General features: G+C 43.3%; 1 protein-coding gene across 1 annotated transcript; it reads right to left on the minus strand.

The window, feature by feature from the left end:
* Positions 1-3535: 3535 nt before the first annotated feature.
* tnrc6ba (trinucleotide repeat containing adaptor 6Ba) lies at positions 3536-24528 on the minus strand. Its single transcript, XM_083932947.1, is given in 22 exon segments — positions 3536-4206; positions 5749-5888; positions 6105-6172; positions 6474-6686; positions 7332-7424; positions 8039-8182; positions 8359-8505; positions 8718-8885; positions 9110-9314; positions 9405-9524; positions 9952-10122; positions 11632-11757; positions 12296-12520; positions 12723-12797; positions 14397-14596; positions 14883-15014; positions 15017-15037; positions 15847-18879; positions 19000-19440; positions 19749-19770; positions 22381-22470; positions 24316-24528. Coding segments are annotated over 21 exon segments (6372 nt in total). The 5' UTR covers positions 22438-22470; positions 24316-24528; the 3' UTR covers positions 3536-3635.
* Between the last annotated feature and the right edge of the window lie 185 nt (positions 24529-24713).

Raw genomic sequence — 24713 nt, forward strand, 5'->3', positions numbered from 1 at the left:
TTTAAGAAACTATTGATAAAAGTGAACAGGGTCAGAAAGAAAGAAGTTCACAACTTGCAGCAATGTAGTGACACGTCATCAGAAAATCCATTGGGAAACTCTCCCAATGGATAGAGGATGGATGAACATTAGCTACATTTGCACGAAAGTAGGTTAAAACATTTCACTCTGCTGGACTGAAAACCAGAAGGATCCTAGAGTCTGTTAGGGCCCTAGGCAAAAAGATCACAGGGGGGCCCTCAACCCTAGCCGTGCCACACCGTCCTGACCTTGCGAGCTCCATTGTATTTAACTCGCAGATCCTTCCGGTAACGTGCGGCAGAGAACATTTGGAGAAGCAAGCCACCCACTAATGCTTTTCTCTCTTGGGTCCTTCTGTTGAATATGGGCCGGGCACCTGAGATTGTGCCTTTTATCAGTAAATTCACGTTTCACAAACAGCAAATATTCTTTACCAACAACGCTCGCCGCTTGCCTCAACGCTCTGTTAGTACGCAATACGCTTCGTTGATCTGATTGGTTGATTTGGCCTGTCTATCACAACATAGGTGGTGATAGACAGATGATTTATCCAATCAGCAACTGGTGTTTCCACCTCTTCCCAAAAGATCTCCAACAGATTCAAATTATGCAAATCGTTAAATCGAACCAGCATTCATTATTATGTTATCAATAATCTGACCCAAACAAAACACTGTTTTTCTTCACAAGTGCACGTTTTAGTCATTTTCACTGCTACTTCTGGCAAGCGGCGCCTCTGCTAGAGCTGCGTTCAGACATGTTTGCTAAGCTGTAGCTAAAATAACATGTTGACAGGTGATCACTATGAGGTGCGAGAAGACCAAATAGTATAATACATAGAGCAGAAGTCTAACGGGACACGAAAACAACAGAATAAAGCATCTTGACTAGAATAACAGCTGTTAGTTTAATGTAAATATTTCTAAGAAAACCTATTTTCACTTTGTCTTTAAACACTCAAAAGTTGTGCTGTCTTCTGCAAGTACCTCACCAGTGTGCAGTAATGTGAGTAGTTACACTGGTTCACTTGTTGCCAGCTCATTTCGATGGAAAAAAATAAGAAATAAAGAAATAAGAAATAATAGAAGAAATAAAGAAATAAACGCAAATGAGATACTTCTGCTTTCGCTTAAGACTTCATTTTGATATGGACTTTTAAAAAGATAGAAAAACCCAAAATAAGCCCATTAACAGAAATGTGTGTTCACTAGCCTGGCTGCATTTGATTTATAAAAATGCCTCTCTAAACCTCGGCCAGTAGATGTCTGCGAACTTACTCTTATAGATGTGTAACACGGAGGAGAAACCTTGAACTCCAGAGGTAGTTTCCTGCCTTATGACGACTTCATCACTCGTTTAAAAATACAAAAGTTAAACAGAATAACTCGACAGTGGGATGGGATGGAAACCTATCTGGGACTGCTCCAGAATGAATTTGGCATTCCCCCTCACATGAACTTCTTCGGCACGGCTAACAAATATAGAGGAAATTCATCTGAATCTCTTTTTTGTGTGTGCAAGAATTACACAATAGAAGTAACTGCTCCATCCACTGTGTACGGGACAATGATGCATTGGCAGACAGTGCTGTTGACCCCACAGTCTCATGGCACAGGAATAACATGGATTCATGAGATGGCTGACATTAAACCTGAAACAGAAAGGGACGATGTGCTACGAATACCTGACATCCAAATAGGTCAACTGTTAACGACCCTCTCGCACGGATCAAACAACAAAACACTACAGACTTCAATTCAACCTTTATTATCTTGTTCTTTTCTGCTTTAAATTAATTTCCTCTCATTTTTGTAACATCTGAAATAAATGAAAACATCCTGAACAGGAGTGATAATAAAGACTGACTTAATTTAAATTGATACATAACAAAAAAGACAAACAGTGAAACATAACAGGTAATGTTTTTAACGTGTCTGTAAAACACTGTTCCAGCTCAGCTTGGTATGGTAGGATTTGGCATCTTAATAGAAATGCCTTCAGTTGGTTGCTTCGTCTAAAAAACAAAATATTCTCTTATTGCATTTGGCAGAAAAAAAAAATACAAACAGGAACAAAATGCTACTAAAAAAAACACAACTTAAGAGACATGCAATAGTGCCAATGTTTTTGAACTTTTAGCCATTACAATATCCAGACAGTCAAGCACACATACGATACACATCCACACAGACACACACACACACACACACTTTCTCTCAAATGTAAGCTGTCAGAACATTTATTCACTTCCCTGACTAGAGCAGATAAGTGTTCAAAAGCAAGCGCACACACACACACACAAACACAAATCTCATGGACAAGAACGGAAAAAAAAAGAAGAAAAAAACATTCAACATTGTAGCAATAACACAGACACTCCCGATTAATCATCATTATCTTCATCACATCCTCCTCCATTCGGTCATACTGTCATCACTCCTTTCATGCACACACAGGCAGGCAGGAGGGCACCTTGTACAGCGAGTAAATAAGTGATCAGAGTCATCATTAACATCATGACAATATAGAATAACCAACTTGATTTCTCGAGTAAGAAAAAATACAATAGCGAGGTCAGTGTTTGAAGGGCAAAAAAAAAAAAAGAGGACATCTTTGAATTTCCACAAAGTTTCACACATATCTCTTCTTTTAAAACAGAAAAATGATAAAGAACCGACGTACATCAACAAGGAGATACAATTTTGCTTGTCAAATATAAGAGCAGTGTGTAACTGATGAGAAGGTGTGAAGGCTGCTGACATGGCGGGCGGGCGGCCGCTGGTTGTTAGCCAAGGCCACTGCTGTTGTAACGTATAGTCGTCCTGTAAGGTCTGTGTAGGTTTTGTGTTGTAGCTCTGTTTCAAAAAATGGAGGGAGTTGTGAAGGATGTGTCAACAACAAACCCAGAGGCATATAGTGCAAGTTTGGCTAATGTTGTTTCTGTTTTTGATTTATTATATATTTTCTTTACCCTGGGTCCCATGTTGATGGCATATTTCCACCAGGTAGAGGTGTTGGTACCTACTAAAAACGCTTTCCTTTCCCAGATCTCAAAGGTTGCTGATCGTCCATTTGACTCAGTAGTGTGGCGCAGTCCCAAATTTCCTACAAACTCCAGATCCTTCCCCACTCTCAAGCTTCCAAACGTGAGAACTTAGAAGTACGCCAGCCAGGTCTATGAGGGCTCAGTCTGCAAGTCTGTATTCTGAGAGTCAGACATTAAATAGTAATACAAAAGAAAATAAATTGTGGCACACTAAAAACAGCAATAGCTAAACTTGTTGACGTGTACGACTCTGGCTGAGCCTGTCTACAGTGCATGCCTGAGTGATCGGGTCTCTGAATGCAGATGGTGGGATATGGAGTAAAAAGACAAAGAGCTATCCAGTTGAGTCCTAAAGAGTTTAATGGATTTCACCTTTTTCCCCCGGTTCAAGTTTTACTGTTGTCTTCATTTAAAGTTAAGCGGCTTAATGTGTATGTGTGAAAATAATGTGTGCATGTACTGCATGTAGCCTGTAGCTTTAATTCATGTCATCTCTATGTGTAAGTAAATACAGAGTGTGACATGTGTATTACAAATTGGGTGTAAAATGTGTGTGTCAGTCAGCCCCTCACATGGAGTCAGCCCCCCCGCCCAGCAGGTCCCCTGGCAGCAGTGAGGCGGGGCTGCCCATCTGGTGACGATCCTCGAGTGCCGGGGAACCCCAGAGGCTACTGCTGGGGTACCCGGCGCCGCTCATCCCACCCATCCCCCCCCACAGACCCTGCCTTCCGGCCTCCACACCTCCGACCCCGCCCACCCCGGTCCCGTTGCTGCTCCACTGGGCGAAGATGCCCAGCCCGGGCCCCTGGGTGGCAGCGGACTGGTCCGATGAGCTGCCTGTGCTGTCCAGACTCTGCCACCCGGAGCTGGAAGGCCCGGCTCCTCCGTTTCCTGCTCCTCCGGCTGCGGAGCCTCCTTCTACCGCTCCTCCCCCGCTGCTGCCTCCTGCTCCGCCTCTCTCGCAGCTCCCTCCGTTACCGTTGTTCCCCACTGCGGAGGACGTTGTAGGCCCGGAGCCTGCAGAGCCGGCTGTGGTTCCTCCGCTCCCTGCTCCTCCTGCCTGGGAATGTGCAATGTAGCGAGCCACATCCTCCTCGCTTACAAACTCCGCCAAAATGGTGGTGTTACCCAGAACACACCTGATATTAACAGAAAACGAATGTAAGTCACTTCTAAATGGTGTACAGGTTTTAAACATGGTTATAGAGATTTTCCTTCTGAACAAACTATGATGAGCATTTTAAACTGGGTTTTAAAATAAACTAAAAAAACAAGAAAAAAGCATGAGACAAATTCTTGTTTTTCACATTAGTGAATGTACTCCAAACAGAGTCATGTTCAATTGAAAAATTGCACAGCAATTTATTAAAGCTAAATGCTAAAAGAGTGAAATTAATAACTGTCAACTGTCAACCTGACAGTAGACAATTAACCAGGAAGTACAGAAGAAAACAGAAGTCTATACTTCATTGGCTTTAGATGGAGTTAACATACTTAATAATAATAATAATAAATAAAAATAAATCATAAACAAAATGTAGATGCTGAATATGAAAAAAAAAATCAATAAATGAGAATCACAGTTGCACGGCAAACAGTAACCATGGTAACACGACAACATTCTACGGCCAGCTTGATTAGTTTCATTTCGTCTACAGGTCGACTATGTTGCGTTAGTGAGCTTGTTTTGATTTGTATATATTAATATATTTAACTTTAGAAAGTGAGATAAAAGTCTGGAAACAATACAAACATTTTTTCAATACTTATCCAGACCTGGAAATGACTCAAATTAAATTCCATACTGCGTAGGAACCCTGTAGTTTTCAAGAATTGACGTTGACCTGAGGTTACGGCTGGACGATATGGCCAAAATCTTCTATCCCAATATAGGTGATTTCATATGTTGATAATGTTACATATATCACAATAGAGCATGTTCTCTGGTAATTCAACAAATACTTTATTAACCTATATTTGTATGCTCCATAGTGAATTATATACTTAAATGAAAATTACAAGTATTTTATTGATTTTTATTAAGAACTTTAGCGCAAAAGGAACAGAGTGCTAATCGTTAAGTGTGACGTAAAAACAATGAATGCAATCTTCAATTGATATTTGAGTTAAGGTGTGCTTGCCATTAGACAATGTAATTGTATATCAGAATATATTGACGTGTGATTTCATCACGGTACGATTCCATTTAACCACTGAAGCATTAAAGCATGGCAGAATTAGCAAGCTAGCTAACAGGACAGTTAATTAGCTTGCTTTTCACCGTGCTTTAATGCAACATTGGTTGAGTAGTAGTAACAGCAGGGTGTGTTCGCCATCAGTTGTCTAATAAACATAAAATTCCCCAACTCACCAAACTTAAAAGTTGTAGACAAAATTTAGGCCTGTGTTATCCTCATTCCATACATCAACATCGATCAATGATTGTTGACTGATCTGATCTTCTTGATCTCTACACTACAGGTATTCTATTTTCAGCTTTTTCTCGGGTGATAATGTTGTTTTTCACCATCAATAGGGGAAAGTTCAATATTGCCCATCCATACTACCAGTACCTTTAAAGATGACTAAATAGCACGTTTATATCTCGTTTGTTTGATCGATATATATTTACCATACAGACATGACAGTGATATACAGATGTTGAACAGACTGAGTCTTACATGTGAAGTGCGCTCTGGGCCTTTGCTGCCTCCTGTTTGGAGCCGTAGCGAATCAGAGCGGTGCCCTGGGTCAGGCCAAGGTGAAAGGTCAGCAGAGGGCCGTGCTGCATGCAGATGGTCCTCAGAGTCGAGCCATCAATCTGCAGGAATATATAAGGTGGACGATGGTGAACTTAAATGAAGGGTATGAAATTCAGAGCAGTCTTTCCATGTCGAGTTATCTGGAATTTTTTGTGCCCATTAAGATTAGTGCATGCATGAAGTGAAATTAAATAAGCCAACCTGGCAGTATTACAATAGTAACAAAAATAAAAGTAGTTTCAGATTTAGTTTTTGTTAAATGTATGTGTGTGTACCTGTGGTGTGAGGTTGCTGAGCACCAACCAGCAGCTTTCCCGAGAGCTGCCGTCACTCCAGGTTGAAGCTGCAGAGAAAGAGAGAAAGAAGAAAAAATGAGTCAGAGCTTCTACACACCCTGTAAACACAATCGCACTACGTTTTCCCCCTCGGCTCCTCAAATGTATTAAATGATTAATAACTTTCCCTGCTGCTTCCACCGAAGCTTGGTTACTCTTCCAGATCAAATATAAATGGAGTCTTAAGTTCAAAAAGCACTGTTTTGTATCTCCTGTGTACATTTAAATCGGATGAATATTTCAACAAACACTGTGCCTGGATGCAGAAAAGGGAACCAAAACAAGACAAAAAATGTGTTGGGGCATTACCAGTGGTGCTGGAGGTACCTCCCCAGCCCCGGCCAGGCAATCGAGGGGCTCCTCCAGACCATGGGGAAGGCGATGGCTGCTTATGACTGGCTAGACCTGGAGGTGGGCGGGACAGCTGGGACATCTGGCTCTGGCTGCTGCCGCGGTTAGTTTTCCAGGATTTGTGTCCGATGGGCTCTGGGGGCCAGCTGGTCTTGTAGTCTGTGTACTTTGCTGAAAGGTTACAGCAAAGTGAATGAGGGTCTGGAGGGGTTGTGTACTGGTGAAGAATACATATATAACAATACCAGCGTTTTTTTTATCAAGATGAGCTTTCAACGGATGGGATAAAGACAAGACTGAGACGCAAGAGTATAAAATAAAGGTCAAGACTGCTCACAATTTACAGTTGTTAAGATGAAATTTCATTAAAGCGTGTCTTGTCTACTGTGGGTTCCTCTTGACATAATCAAATGACTTTATCCCTTATAAAACTACATCCTTATTATACTCTTCCAGCATTGTTGAAGCCCGTTTTACAGATGGGTAGAGTTCTACCTCCAAACTAGCCAACTCACTAGTTAAGTTATGGCTGATCTATCAAGTACAGGTCACATGTACGTTGTGACTTACATCATTCAGTTATATACAAAAACTATTCTAAAAACATCAAGATCAGAAATTGTTTGTTTTATAAAATGCCCGAGGGTGGTGAAAAATCAAGTTCTCACAATCACAACTTCCTAAAGCCAAATAACTGAGAAGTTTGAAAAATGACTTGAATAATTAGTGAACAAGCTAACAATTATTCTCTCTAATCAGAAATTAAGACAAAGAAATAGCCCAGAAAGGAAACAGTGAGTGTTTGTGTGTGGTTACCTGAGTTGTGTGCGTTGTTGAGGGGACTGTCTGAGGCACTGTAAGGCCAGGCACCAGGTGAAGGCAGCAAGGTGTTGAGGGGAGGGGTGGAATCTGTAAACAAAGGCACCGACCAGCTGTGTTAGTCAATTATACAACTATTCCAACAAACAGGAAGCGTATAAGTTTATGGAGAATTCTTTATTGGCTAAAAGAAACAAACATTTTTGTTTAATCAAATGACGAGAACAAGATATAATAAACACTAGTGGTGTCAAAATTTCAATCCTAAATGAAAGATCTTACTGTCTGAGCTTTCAATTTCAGTTACTGAAATCAAAAGCACTATCACCATGTCAAATACATTATTTAAATTTGAACATATGGCCTTAGGGCAGTAAAAAAGAAAATAAGTTATATCACCATATATTTATACAGTATATATTGTATATTTGCAAATCGAGACTCAATAGTCTAACATTGGCAGAGCAATCAGTCCTAAAAAAAAAATGTTTAAATTGAAAACTGAATTAAATCGTGACCTCATATTGAGATTAAATTGTGGATTTTGAAAATCACAATGAAGCTTAGAAAAACATCTTCCCTTGTACAACAACAAGAAGGCAAACCATAACCTAAATAAGTTAAACTAACTGAACAAATTTAAATATGGTGCCATCCCACATCATGGTCAGGATAATGAGGCACTGGAGCTGTTAAATGCTTACCAGTATTGTCTTGTAACAACTGGTGCTCAGTATCATTGAGGTTGGGGGACACTGCATTTCCCATCATGCTCCCTGGGGTCATGTACGGGTCAGAATCAGGGTCGACACGGTCGATCCCCTTCCAGGGCACACCAGGCTGGAACTCTAAAGAACAAACACACATGTGGTCTGTTGAAGACAGTTTTAAAAAGGTAGATAGAACACAACCCCAAATTGTTCTTCCCCTGGGTACCAAAACACAGAAATGATTTCATCTCCTTTTTAAACCTTGTGGGGTCCTCTAGCTCAGGTTATCACTTTAACTATGAATTGTCATTTACCAGGGGGCCAGCTGGGTGTGGTGGGAGGCTTGGGACCCATCTTGTTGCCAGGGGTGCGATGCCAGTTGTCTCCCAGCCCATCTCCAACCATCATGTCATACTGAGAGTAGGGCGAGCCCCCCGGCATCTTCATGGGGGTGACAGGACCTGGGAGGTGATGATAATATACGTTAGAGGTGGCTGTGGATCAGGAGGGAGAGCGGCTCTAGAGTACACATCCATTAACATCACTGAATACCAGATGGGTTCAATAATCAGCTTAATGTGTGACTTCACATCTGATTCCATTAACACTATCTTCCTCAACACCTTTTTTCCCACATCTTAATAAACAACATTAGTATCAATAAACATCTCACCATTTTTGTGGAATGGGTTCTCAGGTGATGGGGTGTCTGGAGAAGAGTGTCCTTCCATCATCCATTTGAAGCGGGACTGCTGAATCCCTAGGTCCTTCATGCCCCCAGGGCCCCCCACTACAGACCCGCCCAGGTCCAGACCTGGGAGGTTCACCCCAGAGCCAAACCCTGCTCACAGAAGGATACAGAACACAGGGAAACATAAAGATGGTTACCTTTTTAAAAACATGTATCTAGTTCGAGGAAACTCCTCGTGCAACATAAAAATAAAGGGTATAAAAATACTTCAATAGACAAGTAAAACATATTTCACAGTGCTAAACTAAATGCATACACACATTGGAGTGAGTTTTCTTGTTTTCAATAAAACCCATCTAAGAACAAGCGCTTACCGGGATATGGTCCAAGAGTTTTCTGGTGAAGGTCAGCCATAGATCCCACCAGGCCTGGATGGGGCAGGGGATCAGCCCCAGGCAGTTTGGGACCCCCAATGCCACCTCCAACATGATGGGAGGGAGAGAGTTTGGAGTTGCCGCCTAAACCCCCAACCTGCTGCTGCTGCCTCTGCTGCTGGAGCACTGCCATGATCCTGGCCAGCTGAGGAGACATAAGATAAGAGTGAGCACCTGGGGGGAGGAAAAAAAGAAGCGACAAAAGAGTAGTGATATGTTGCATGTGAGTGTGTACCTGTTGAGGGTCAGCCTGCTGCCTCACGTTCGGTGTGAACTTCCTCTGGTTTTGCAGTAGCTGCTGTTGCTGCTGTTGTGGCTGCTGCTGCTGCTGCTGCTGGAGGAGAAGCTGACAAGCCTGAACAGACACAGACGGAACGAAACAGAAAAAGAAACAAAAAAAGGAGTGAGATGGCAACAGAGACACTTGGAGGTAATCGTCATCATCTTACTATTTGGTTATTTATTGGTATTTTGTCAGTTTGTTTTACAAAATTACATTTGCATTACAGAACTTTGGACAATTTTAGTTTGAAACAAGTATGATCAAACCATAACAATTATTTCTAAAGCTTTTGTGGGTGTTGAGTATGTTAGTGAGTCATTCTTCACCCTTTCTGACTATGTCACAATGTACTATCATATTTGAAAAGTATCTATAATTGTCTCTCTCTTTTCCTTTTTTTTGGTGAAAAACGATCACACAATTATCTATATACCTCCAGACTCAGCAGACCTGTGACTGAACGCTGCAGTGGTTTTCAGAGATGTATAGAGCCACTCACCAGCTGAAACTGGATGTGAGGAGGGTAGATGCTGCTGAGCATGGCAATATGCTGGGGGGACAGCTGTGGAGGGAACACACCTCCTCCGACTCCTGCCACCCCTCCCACGCTGCCAACACCCCCCACGCTCCCGGTGGGAGGGGGCATCTGCTTCAGCACGGAGCCTGGCACCTGGAGACAAGACACAAAGCAGGGAGGCACACCTGTTACCACAGAAACGTCTTAGTGCTGTTACCAGTAACAACCGTGTTAGCTTACTGCGTCTCCCTGATTAATGCTGATTCTCTTTCATGTTCTTATTAATTGTTGTTAACAAGTGCCTCGACTCAAGTGAGTAAATTAAATGGATTTAATTCCTGGAAAAGACATGTTTCACTTTGTATTTCTTCGAAGTAAGTAGCAAGACATTATCAGTGTTGTCCTGAAGATTATGCACTCTAGGGGATGCACTGACTAATAGACACAATGCACACAGCCAGCAGACAGACCAGAGTGTGTAAACTCACAGACATAAGAATCAGACAATTACACAATACCAAAAAGTTCACGGCACAAAGAAGAGTCTGTAAAGCACACATTCAACCCCTTGCATGATCTGGAAGTACAGTTTTGATCACACATTGAAGCCATTTCATCTAATAATAGTTTCACCACCAAGTTTTCACTTCATGATCAATATACGTGAAGTGCCCTGAGCTACAAATGCCATAAAAAGCAGATGTCTAGTATGCTAAAAAACAGTTGTTATCAATACTTAGTCGGACAACGGCAGCTACAATTATAAAGTGAAAGTGTCTGCTTGGTACAGCAGCAGAGTAGCAGGATGCTTTACTTGTGATGAGAGTAAGGAGAGTTGACCAACAAGACGATGACAGAGGATATGTTGTTAAAGCAAAGCAATATTTTGAATTTAAACCCAGTGCTTATAGTGAACTTTTATGTTTCATGAGGCAATCTGTAAACTTTGAAGGCGGTAGAATCTGGAAGCAACATTTGTCTAGAGTGGCCACGATATCTCTGGCGGAGGTGTCGAAGCCACAACGAAAGCTTAACCAAATAAATAAGCGCTCTACAGATATTGAGTATCTTAAGAGAATATCTTGTCCTCTAATCTGTCCAGAGTTGCCATAAATTTAGGGATGCCACGTTGAGGACATTTCCCCACTGGTTAATGTCAACATTGCATTCTCCCACCTGAAAACAGAGGCTGAGTTAAGACTCTCTCATTGTCCGACATTATGATATACAGGGTCGTAAAAATTCTGTCAAAACCCTACCTTTTTTTTATATAAATAATACAGCCTACAAAACAAGTGTATAGACTATAAATTACAAAGGACACAGACCATACGGTCACATGTCAACACCACACAAAACTGATGAATGTGTTTTTCCACACAGTGACAGAGGGGGCCACTTAAAACACTACTGCCATTGTTCTGGCAAAATACAAGAAACTCACTCAGCTGCTCTTGTATCAGTAATATCTGTCAATGATGGAAAATATTTGGTTAACGTGACCTCTGCCTGATCTTAACAAGAAGAGCCACATAAGATGTCCACACAAGCATGAATGTAGAGACGGGCATTGCAATATGTATACCCGCATACTTCCTGTGTCAATGCTAAGTGTGAAATATATACACAGATGGAAAGATCACAGAATGAAAGCAACATTACCTGAGGTGACAGGAACTGATGAGGCACTTGCGCTCGTATCCCTGGGGACTGGTTTATTGGTGGGACACTTGGCTGATGTCTTGACTGAGCCATCCCTCCACTACTGCCAAAGATACTGTGACCGCCCTGTGATTGAAGATGGAAAATAAACCTTAGAGGAACCATAACAGTGGAGAAATATGCATGAAAAACACAAATTTACACAGAACACGACAGACTGAAGGAGGAAAATTTTTTAGGTGTGATTGTATGATTATCTTTCAAAAAGAGAAAACTAAAAAAAAAAAACCTAATGCAAAAAATGGTAGGACGGAAACAAGAGGCGTGGTTATCTTACTTGTCTAAAGGGAATAGTGTGGTTGTAGAGGGAATGGGGCTTGTAGACAGTGGGTGGTGAGTACAGAGAGGTAGGACCCTCCTCCCCAAGGCACCAATCTTGATTGGTCAAAGGCAAGGTCTGTCACAGTGACAGCCAATGAAAGACCAATTTGAGTGGTGGTGAAGGAGGGGTGGGGAAGATTGAGACAGGGAGGAAGTGGGCAGGCCAGGAAGAAAAGGTAGAATCACAAGAGGAAACAAAGAATAGTAAGAAAGGACAAACTTTTATCTAGACGTGAGAAAGACATAGAAGACAAAGACTGATATGGTGGCAGTGAGGCATTACCTTGTCATAGTAGGACCCAGCATCCCCAGGTGATGCCTCTTTGGAACCAGGTGGACGATACGACATCCCCCCTCCTCCTACTCCTCCTCTTCCTCCCTTCCTCATGTCTCCATTGTAATCGTTCATTCCCATCCCCATCCCCATGCCTCTTTTCTCTGCTTCCATTTTCTTCTCCTGGAGAGACCCTGGAGCCAAGTCGATGTTTGGGCCACTGGGGTCATCATTCTGTCCAGCAGAAAAGACCATTAACATCATCCTCCTCATGTAGGAAATAACCAGCTTGTTAAACGCCTGTATGTTTAGGCTAATTCGTGTATGGGTAGCGTACCAAACAAATTTTCTGGCAAAGAAGAGAGTTTTGACAGCTCCCTGAAACAATAACACTTAGGTGATGACTAAAATGACATAAAAGACATTTTTGTCTTACCAGCAGTCCCATGTTAGAGAACTGTCTGTTGATGGGGCTCATCCATGAGTCTCCTCCGCCTGCCTTTAATGGACCCTAAGAAATACATGCGAAGTGAGCGGACAATGGTTTCACAAAATTCTACAAGGGTTAAAACAGAGAAATAATAAGTATTCTATCAGTATTCTAGTATATGGCCCATCAGAGGCATATCAGTATCGGTGTATACGTTTTCTCTAATATATATTCAATATGAAAACATTTTATACAGAACATAAAATGCAGAAAACAATACTTAGATCATTTACAAATGGCGTAATATATATATTTAAAAAGAGCTGTACTCAACATTAAATTTTGGAGCATTAATATAGCAGCAAACAACGATTTGCTTTGTAAAGATATAGTGGATTAATGGTATCCTGAGCAGAGAATCAAGTCACTCTGTGTGTGTTGTAATCTGAGTTTCTCTGCTGTTTGTTTTGATAACTGGTCTGGCTGCGTGTGCATGTTATTTCTAGAATTGGTTGGTGATGTAATATAGAGTATGTCTGTCACACACACACACACACACACACACACACACACACACACACACACACACACACACACACACACACACACACACACACACACACACACACACACACACACACACACACACACACACACACACACACACACACACACACACACACACACACACACACACACACACACACACACACACACACACACACACACACACACACACACACACACACACACACACACACACACACACACACACACACACACACACACACACACACACACACACACACACACACACACACACACACAGGAGGCAGCCATCCGAGTACTGTTGCATATTCTTATCAGTGCACATGTACACAGCGCAATCCACATAAAAGGTCTATTTTCATTCCAGCTCAAAAATTCACTGTGCCTGCTGCCATATTGCTAATTTGTGAATTTTAGCCCTTTGAAACCTGTATTTGTCTTGAAAATCCCATACTAGGTCAGCCCTAAAAATATAAGCCATGCCCCATAAAACCATTTTCCTACTTTCCCAGAGTAGGGCCAAATCCATAAAACAAAACTACTTAATTCATCTTAGATTGTGTCCAAGAAGTGGCATAAATTACATCCATGCCTTAAGTCGGGGTTCAGTCTGCAGGAGTTTTAAATCAGTTAGGGTTGCATCACGCACATAAGGAGAAATTCACAGATTTTCTTCTCTCAAATCTCAAACATGCACACACTACAGGATTTGAAAATAGTGGCGTATCACACACCACAGGATAGTGTTTAAGATTATCGTGTCAGAGGGATCAACGCTTTGCCTCATGGGATCTTTGTCACATGATCTCACAGGGAAGTAGATGAAAACATGAAGGCTGACAAGGGGCGACAACTTGCAGTTGCGTAAATAGGGGTTTTTGCAGTGACAAAAATGCAAAAAGAGCCTGTATGGAAATATATTTTCAACATAGCTGTCTGTTCTTCAGAGAGAACTGGAGGTGAGATTTTTATATCAGTCAAAAGTATTATGCTAGCCCTTAGCCACGAGGGATATAATGTTTAGCGTTGCTTAGTAACACCATCAGTTACTCTCTCTCATTGGTTATTGTGAGAGTACAGACGTATTTGTAATCATCCAGATTTTTCCTTTATTAAGATTTATTCCACTACCTTGTTGATGGGCTTCTTCCCAGTGTGGCTCTGTCCCCAGCCCCCATTGCTTCCCTGTCCCCAAGACGAGCTGCTTCCCTGGGAGCCAGTGCTGTTCCACATGCTCTGTGCTCCATCCTCCTCATCCTCCCAGCTTGAGTGACGCGAAGCAGCCACAGAGCCCTCTTTGTCCCCCCAGCCATCTTGCATAGACTTCGAACCTGCAGGAGAAAAAAGTCATACTAAATGCCAATATCAGACTGAAAAAAAAAGAAAGACAGATCTGAAGTTGATATCCATGTCTATGTTTTCTACTAGTGGACTATTAAGCATGCAAATGTTCCAAATGCAATGAATCAAATATAATTAGGTTAACCTAGCACAACTGACACAATCCTCAAAATCAGACTGTATGGATATCTCATAGAGTACAGCTGTGCTCAGAATCAAATTCATTTTTTGCTGTTTTTAATCACATCTGCTTTAGTTCTTATTTGCTTTTCTAACCAGGTTTGATGGGGTTGGGAGAAGGGTTACCCCAGCCCGTTGTCTTCCCTCCAGCCTCGTCAGGGTCTCCCCAGCCAGCAGGGGCTTCAGTAGTCTTTCCCCAAGCTGCTGTGCCATTGTCTACTGGTGAGAAGTACTACCCCAACCAGACGGACCTGCGGACACACATGTACAACAGTGGGTTAAGATTGAGCAACATGGTAGAGGAGACAACAGAGTCTAACGTTGAGACTCTACAGCATCTTCTCTGCAGTCACAGTATTACCCAGAGAATATTCACTGACAGAAAATGTGTTTTTAACCTCAGCTGTACTCATTTGGGGCACCAACTGAAGCTACAGTACCATGGCTGACTACTGCTTATGTGGTTTTAAGATGAAACTGCAGAGATAGCAAGCAGGTGGCTGGCTGAAAAACGACATCTCTTGACTCAGCCGTCATTTTGATAAGCTAAACCGCTATGCTAACCTACAAACATATTTCACCATTTCCGTGAAGGCAGCCGTTGTAGAAGTGGATTTTTGAGTTGTTAACTTCTCTGTGATTTTCACAGACAGTCGATAAGAAGTATGTGTCAAAGTCTTTAGCTCTGTAACTGCCACAGTTGATTGAGAAACACTAATTTAGAAATTACCTTTAAAAGGAAAAGTGTTGTTATATCTTCAGCCTTACAGGTTGGCCTGCATGTGTGATGGCAGTTTGTAAATAGCATTTGTGTGTGTAATACTGTCAGAAGATTTCACTGACCAATGGGATTGTTTTCTTTTTTCGGGAATCTGATCCCTTAACATTGTATGAGTAATCCATACTTTCTTTGCTTTCCATACATCTTCCAGAAAAATGTAATTCTCCTGACGGTCGTTTTAACAGAAGTAACTTTTAATGATGTTTACTAAGGGGTTTGTTCTTCTTGACAACTTTAAAATCCATATATTAAGGTCAAATTCAGTTTGTGATGTCTTACCAATAGCTGAAGTTTTTCCAGATCCATGGCCTGTGATGAAGTCTCTGTTACCTCCAAGCCCTGCAGCCTGCCTGCTAGGCTGCTGCTGTATTGGAGGTGCCTGCTGCTGCTGTTGTTGTTGTTGTTGTTGTTGATGCTGCTGCTGATGCGGCGGCGGCTGCTGCTGCTGCTGCTGCTGTTGTTGCTGCTGCTGCTGCTGCTGCTGAGCCTGGCCATGTGACTGCTGGTCAGTCGGCTGCTGCCCAGCAGGAGCGCTGTTCTTATCCCACAGATTGACCGGCTTGTAGTTGTAATGGGTTGGGTCTCCCCATGCTGATGTTCCATCATCTATCTCATTCTTCCTGCTTATAGACTGCGGTGAGGGTTCCTCCCAGCCACTTGGTTCAGATCCACTTCCACCTCCTCCGGAGCCACCAGGGATGGGCCCAGAGGTCCAGCCTGAGCTTTGGTTCTGAGTCTGGGCTTGAGAGATGGGTTTCCTCCCACCGCCCCCTTGCATAGCCCCTTGGTCCAACGCTTGCTGTCGCTGTGGATGCTGATTGCGGGGCTGTGATTGTTGCTGTTGCAATTGTGCCTGCGGGCCTGTGATGGAGCCCGGCTGGCTGTTTGGCATCTGGTGCATTTTGTTTCCTCCACTCCAACTTTGATGGGGTTTGGACCCAATTCCCCCAACAACACCCACCCCCCCTCCTCCACTCCCTCCTCCCCCCCCTGTGCCCCCTGCTCCCCAGGTTCTCCGAGGAGCACCATCATCCCAGCTCCCCCAACTACCCACACCTGAATCACCACCTGAGTTTCCTCCTCCACTCTTCCTCTCATCCTCCCATGCCCCTCCTCCACTATTTGATTTGGACTGTTGCTCTCCCCAGTCTCTACCTGCCCCAGCCTTCTGCCCTGATCCCCAGCCACTCCCTCCTCCATTCCCTCCCATTTCTTTCCACCCCCCTGTCCCTTTCTCCTCCATATTTCCTCCCCAACCTCCACTCACTGAGTCACCCTGTTGCCCAGGATCACCCCATCCTCCTCCATTTCCTCCTCTACTACTGTCTCTCCATTCCTCATTCCCCCAGCCCTTGGCCTGCTGGCCGTCCCCAGCCCCCATCCCTCCTCCACCCCAGCCTGTTGCCTTCCCCTGCTGGCTATGTCCTGGTATTACCCCTGACCCCATACCAGGTCCTGTTGTGGTCACTGGCCCAGATTGTGAGACGCCAAGGTTCCTCATGTTGGGGCCTGAAGGTGGTGGGGCTCTCCCAGAGAGAGAGGCCCCACTACTGCTACTGTTGCTGCTGCTCTCCCAGCCCTCTCTGGAGGACCCAGCAGATGGAACCAGGGAAGGATTGACCCCTGAACCCATAGAATCAGTGATTTGAGTCCTGGGTCCACCAGAATACTGAGAAGAACCACCAAGAGAAGATGCATGTTTCGATGTAGCTGATGATGATGATCCACCTTTACTCTGTCCTCCACGTTCTTCAAACTCCCAAGACGTGTTTTGTCGGATCTGTGTTTGGCCCCAGCCTGTGTTGGACAGGACCCGAGGGTCCAAATCAGACCGGCTGAGCAGGTTCTGTAAGGCAGCTTCAGCATTAGGTGCAGGGCGGGGAGAACGGCTGTGACTATTGTTACTCCCATTTCTGGAATTTCCGCCACTGGATGAAGATCCTCCTTGCGCTCCCTGTCTGTCTACTCCCCCACCCCATTCGCCTGTTTCGCTCTCCCCCTTCTGATTGTCCCAAGCTCTGTTCATAGTGGTGACTGTTGAAGAAGATGAGGTGGCAGGGGGATTGCCAGCTGAGCTGCCCCCACTACTGCTGCTGCTGTTACTGCTGCCTGCTCCACCAATTCCCTCACCTACTGGATTAGCTCCACCAATACCAGTGCAGTTCCCACCCCAATCACCACCAGACACCCCTCTCTCCCCTCCCGCTCCTGATGACCCCCACCCTCCCTGAGATACCCCGGAGGTTTGACTACTGTTTCCCACAGTTCCAGCACTGCCCCAAGCATTAGCCCCACTAGTGGAACTTGGATACCCCCAACCCGAGGTCCCATTATCTCCTTCAGCAGCTCCGAATCCCCCTGTGCCAGCTCCTCCACCCTCCCATCCATCAGTTCTTGAGGCACCCGTTTTGGAGTTAGCTGCAGGGTAAGAAGACTGGCCTCTCCATGAGGAGGCAAGGCTGTGGTCTCCCACACTCATCTCACCTCCTCCAACACCACGGTCCATTCCTCCCCCAATCCCTTCCTCCCCTGCGATTTTTGGTCCCGCTGATTCGCTGTCCCACTTCCCCCCTCCCGTCTCTCTGTCTCTGGATTGCATTTGGTGAAGTTGCCGCTGATGGGTGCTTGATTGATTCACAGATAAAGGTGGGTGACCCCCCAGCACCCCGACTGCCACGCCTCCTAGCCCCAGGCCCAGGGAAGCAGAGTTGTTGGCAGACAAAGACCCTCCAGGGCCCTGGTGATGGAAGGAAGACGGACCTCCTTCCCCTGCAGCAGCGGGCCCATCCTGCTGCACCAGGGCAGGCCAGGCCGAAGGGTTGGCATTTGGATTGAAGTTGGCACCTGGAATCCCACTGCTGCCGTCGACGGGGCCACTGGCATCATGGCTCCCTGGCACAGCGGAGGCTTTGGAAAGTGAGGAGGGCTGTTGTAGCAGAGGCCCAGCTGCAGCTACTGCATTCCCTCCCCCAAGATGACCCTGGGAGGCAGCCATCCCCCACGCCACACCGTTGGACGACTGCATACATTCATTGGGCAAAGAAAACGAGGAAGTGGGTGAGGACTGGTTGCCAGAGGCACTGATGCTGTTCACAGGCATTACGTTGTTGCTGCTGCCCCCTCCTCCCCCATCATTGCCAGCGATGCTAGGCCACTCCTCCAGGTCATTGCCATCAACAATCACCTTCTCCCTGCCCTGAGAGGAGACCTGGCTGCCTGAGCTCGCCCCCCACATGGAATTTGCATAATTTGAAGTAGTAGTAGAAGCAGCAACTGATGAGGTGAGGGCCAGTGAGGCAGCTGCACCAGAATCTGAAAAAACAAATTCCACAAAAGAGAAACTTTTGGTGTCAAAAGGAAGAAATTATCTAAGTAATCTTAACATTGAATGGATCAATTCTAGATGTTACCTAAAGCACTGCCTGTACCTACCTGAGATGGCAGCCATGTTTGCATTGGGGCCGTCCCCTCCTCCTCCCCCCCCTCCCAGCAGCATGGAGGACAGTGGTGGCTGACCCCTCTTCAGTAGCACTTTATGGTCCTGCTGGCAGCGGAATCGCGGCGGCACTTCTCTCGGCATGTAGCGCGGTTGTTGCTGAGGCGCCTGTGCTCCGCCTCCGCTACTTGTACTGCCGTTTCCAGCAGCACTGGAGCCGCCAGCGGTGGAGGAAGATATGGTGGTGGAGGTGGGCTGTCCGTTGGCCACCGCCAGGCGCTTGGCATTGTTGCCGCCCTGTGACGGGGTGGCAGCACTGCCAGGGCCCAAGGTGGCTGGGGATGGGGAGGCAGAGGGGGTGGGTCCAGGGCTGGGGGAGGCAGAGCTGCTCTGAGTGGCAGGAGACTGGGCAGATGCCGGCTTGGTCAAGTCTGGCACTGCAGGAAGAGCAAGGCAGAGAGAATGAAATGGAGGGGATGAAATTCAGATTCTGTAAATGTAAGCACTAAGCATAGCATTATATGATTCTGATAAGAAAAGGGAAGATGCTACCAAGAATTCCCTGATGCAGATGTTTTGAGTTAATGAAGGTTGCTCTTCTTTTTTTAAACTACAACATGCAAATATTGCAAAAGTCAATTAAGAATAAGAATTAAACTTAAATTTAAAAGATCAAATGTCAGAAGACAGAGAGATTAACTATAGTATACACATGAACGTATACGCATATGTCTTTGCTGCTTACCTTTGTTCTTTTGTTCCGTGACCTAAAATGATGAGAAGAGAAGCATTAATTAGCTACTAAATAATTGTTTAAAAAGCATCAAAGTGAGCGTGATCATTCCATCCATTCAAATGTTAAACCTCAGTACAACATGCACTGAACCAAGATGAAAAAGAAAGTATAGGGAAGGCGACAACATGGGGTTCACAAGAATAACTTAATGAGAATGAACGAAAACATGTCTTCTAAATGTGCCGGGATAATAAATACATCCAAGTTGTAAAGACTTGTTATGTCTGAAAAAGTATTCTCAATCTCTCATAGGCAGTAATAACGTTGACTGTCACAGTTTGGACTTCTTTCCATCCGTTCCATTTCATATTTTTAAAACAGTGCAACCTAACCTGCTTTACACGCCTGTGTCCACATAGCATCTTTTTCTGGGGGAAAGGCACTTGGTTTATAGCACTGCCGCTGTGTTTTGTTTCATATGACAACGATATTAATGTTAGCTAGGTGGCTACACAGCTAACAACAAGCTTACAATCATGCGGTGATACAAGCATAACACTCATCAGCAACAATCAGTGTCTGCTTCCACAAATGGGCTTTTCACATTCTGCATACGCTCTCTCTGCATTGAAAACAATTGAAAAAAAGACGCTGGCTCTCAGAAAAACAACATTTTGTGGAGGCTCTAATACTCCTTCCAGGTAGATAAAATCTTTCAGAATTGTGCTCAATACAAACTTTGGTTTTCTAAGAGAGTATATAAAGTGATATCTTAAAAACAAGTTATTTTTAGAATGATAAATCTCTATTCTGCCTTCCTAAAAGCAACTAATTGACTAGAAGTATAACAAAACCATAAATGTTTGACACCATCTTAAGTATTAACACATGCAACTGACATATTATATATACACATTACGGTATCATATTGTCATTAACCAACATATGATAGGATATAGACATAGAAATTAAAGTGATAGATTTCTATGATATGGATGTGGATTACATCTAAAAAATTGGTATAAGACATTGGCATTCTTTAAGAAAAAAAATGATTGAAATAATGAAATGAATGAAAAATTGAAACAAGCACAATAGTTCGACAACAATCAATCTATTCTATACCACGAAAAAATCAGCTAATGCCAACAATTACAAGTGTAGTTGGTTGCTTGTAAACGTTGTTTTCAATTTAGACGCCGAGACTTTTTCCCCGCCTGGTGAAGTTGTGAATTAATGTCACATCAATAAACAGGAGATGACTAACTCTGTGTTCAGATGTGTGTACAAGATCACGTGAATAATAACAGGCTCACTATGCTTTTCTTTGATTGTTTGGTTGTCGTGGTAAATCTTACCCAGATACAATAGTGCTATTTTATGATTGGCTGTTGTGTAGTGTTTGGGAGCGCTAGCATATTAAACATTGTTTTTTCCGCATGATAAATACAATGTGTGGCGAGAGTTGGTGACGAAAAGAGTTACTGTCACGCTCAATGCGTGACACTTAAGAGGCCTGAACTTTTAATTAAAAATGGTTGTGATAATTTTTTTCTTTTGAAAACATCATTGCCTGCCTACTGACATTGATACACTCCCTCTGGTGAACAGAAGAACGCATACAACTAAATTTTTTCTGAAGATAATTAATGGTCAAAATATGATTAATAATTATTCAAATATTAATAAACAAACAACCTTCAAATATGATTTGGGGGCAAAAGTCACAGGTCAAGGTAAAGTCCCACTCCGGACTACCCTGCTTTAAAAAAATATTTTGTTTAATATGGTTTCACCACAAAGTAAAAAAAAACAAACTCAAAGGCACATCTACTCTTTCTACCTCATACAGATTTTCTGCATCTGGCCTAGCTCTGCCCGCCGCTACTCTTTGACACATTCGGTTGAGATTCTTCGGTGACTATATTCTACTAGCTTCTACTGAGGTTGACGCAAAGGCCCAAGGTGAAAGAGAAGCGAACAAACCACCCATCAAGATTAATAAACAAGTAAAAGAATCAGCCATAGGCCGACATGTTAGAACCGGCTTCAGGCAGGAAGTGACGGAGCAGCGGAGCCCCTTGAGCTGATCGCCAACTCATGGAATAGAAGGTGCGATTAGCGGGTAGATGGATGGACAGGATAGGAACGTGAAAACACCTCTCTAGCGACAAACTTTACTCAGATACAAGTCACTATATTCATATATCACTATATACAATGCCAGATATTTTAGAAACCATGAACAGAAGACAAACACATTTTTGCGTGGAGAGGGACTAAAAAAACGTCACACATCAAGCTTATACCTGTGCAAATGTTCTATTGTGTTGAGACTAATATGAACATCAAAGAGAAGTTCTTTCATAGGTAATAGAATCCCTTTTTTTTTAATGAAAATATAAACTGCTCAGAAATACAGCTTTTAAATTGGAAAACTAAAGTACAGCATAATCCTAAAATCATTCCAAAAATTGCATAACCCCACATAAAAAGAAATCGCACTCCTAGTAAGAAACTTCATGGCTGTTTTCAAAGCTTATCAAACTGCTGCTGAACATGGAGTTGACATGTTAAACAACAGTGTCCAATCCAGATGGAGGAGCTTAGTTAGTAAATGAGTAATTTTGAACATGCTCACCTTCTGAGAGGCTTCCCTTTTCCTTTTGTCGTCTTTTTTCCTTTTCTTGTCTTCCATGAACTACTGCGCCTGTCCTGATACTCCTTTCTTCTAGTGGAAAAAAAGAAAGAAGGGTATTCCAAAATGTGGTCACACAGTCACAGTGCTTATTTGTATAGCCAGTGACTTTTAACTGAAAAGTACATCACTGCTCAAAAGACAATGAGCAATAGTTAATGCTGACTGCAGCAAGAATCAAGGGGAAAAAAGACAACATAATTGTTGTGCTGTGGATGAAGGCTCAGGGCCACGTGAGCCTCCATCCATGTGTGTAAGCGACAATAGACTGCATGCTTGATTGGTTGGTTGAATCAGCCATCAGGTGCTGGAGCTAAGAATACTGCTGGACATGTGGGCAACAAACAGTAATTATCCCTATCATACACTGTAAGCTGATCACACTGGTAGGTTCAACCAATTTGAATAGTTTACAAGGTACTTGATTTGACTCAACACCCACTCACTTAGTCAGCAGACATGTGGAAACCATAACAAGTGGCCAACTGAAGGTTTCAGTTAGTATCAACTATGGTGCTTTAATTGTTTCTAAGATGTAATGTGAGCAAATTTTCTGGATATGGCTCTTTAACAGCTGTGAGACAAGAAATTACGTGAAATACCAACACACCAAATACTGCATTGTCATTACGACCCCTGCTATATGAAGAGGGCAGGCTCAATACTTTTGATTAGATACCTCGATGGATGGATGGTGGATAAATATTGGTAAACTGTAGTGCTATTTTAGGGTTTTGGTTTTATTGCTTTTATTTATACACAAGATCATTTTGTAAAGAAAACGAAAAGTACTGTAGATATGATAGCAGAAAAGGTAAAGGCATCACTGTTAATTTAACTTAGCTTTAACAGTTGATAGCCTTAGAAAATACTGTCACTCTTATATCACTGTGATGTAGCGGAGGAAAGCGCACATTTAATACATCAGCATATTAGAATATGGCAATAGCCCTAAAACTCACGGTGTATCTAAACAGTTGAAAATTACCAATTTAGTAACTTGGAAGAGAAAAGACGCTTCAAATGCATTGACCTAGCTAAGTACTACGCCCTGACAGTTTCTGTTTTTAGTTAGTTTCGATTTTGCTTAGTACCATTATAACACTTCCAGCAGGCATGATTACATGATTCACACAGCAAACCTGACATACTCCATGAAGCAGTCAGACACCTGTGCTGTCCTGTCAATGTCCTCACAAGCTCACACGCATTAATACTAGCACGTATATTAGCTGGTTATAGTCACAGCATTAAGATCGGAGATGCATTGGGCTGAAAATGGGGGAAAAAAACCGTTGTTGAAAATCTAAGACACAGGTGATTAAAATCACTTAAACTGAACCGTGCGTTAACGGCTTAGCTTCAGGGTTAATATTCACCCACCTTTATCCCTGTACTTATAAGTTCATTCAGGCGACAAGTTTAACAGCTGCTGCTAGTAAAAATTCTCGTCGATGGCTAACATTAAGGAGTGGTTTCTGCTCATACTGAAAATACGCGGACACAGAACAGCAAGAAGCACGTTAACGTCACCAAGTTAACGATATCAACCAGCATTAGTTAGTCAACTAACGTTAGCTCCTGTGTGTGTGTGTGTGTACACAACGGTTCTTCACAGCAAATACACCGAGCCTTGAGCCACATATCTGCCTCTGCTAATGCTACACCAGGGCTAATGCTACACCAGGGCTAATGCCATGGAACATTAGCTAAGTTAACGTTACCAACTGACAGAAGCTACAAGTAGCCAGGCTAACGGCGTTAGCTCGGCGAACTAGCGCAGTGCATTAACGAATACGTTGCAGTCATTTTGCATGCATACAAATGATGTTCAAACGCTAAAATATTTTACACACATATCCAGCAAAGGTTACTCACCTGGAATCACATATGAAGAGAAGCTAGCGTGCTAGCTAGCTTAGCTAAAGTGCTTTAGTGCGATTTTTTTTTTATCTTTTTGAGGCTTCATTCGTCGAGGCTACAAGAACAGCGACGCCTGAGCAGACAGTCAAGTAAGTGGCAGATAATGAAAAACACACACGCGATAAGCTACTGGTTTGTAATAAGTACTAGCGTTGCGATAGTGTAAACCCTAATGTGCAGAAGAATTTAAATTTCAAAGCGCTGTGGAGTCAGTCGGTTGACGGGCGGCCATTTTGCTGCTCAGCATGAAGCGTCTCCAATGGCCATCTGTGGCAGCTGCGTGGAAGCGCTCTGACTGGCTGGATACCACAGGAGGGATGCATAAAAGAGGCATTCTGACCTTCATTAACTTC

Source organism: Echiichthys vipera, assembly GCF_963691815.1.
Source record: "Echiichthys vipera genome assembly, chromosome: 18".
Taxonomy (NCBI): Eukaryota; Metazoa; Chordata; class Actinopteri; order Perciformes; family Trachinidae; genus Echiichthys; species Echiichthys vipera.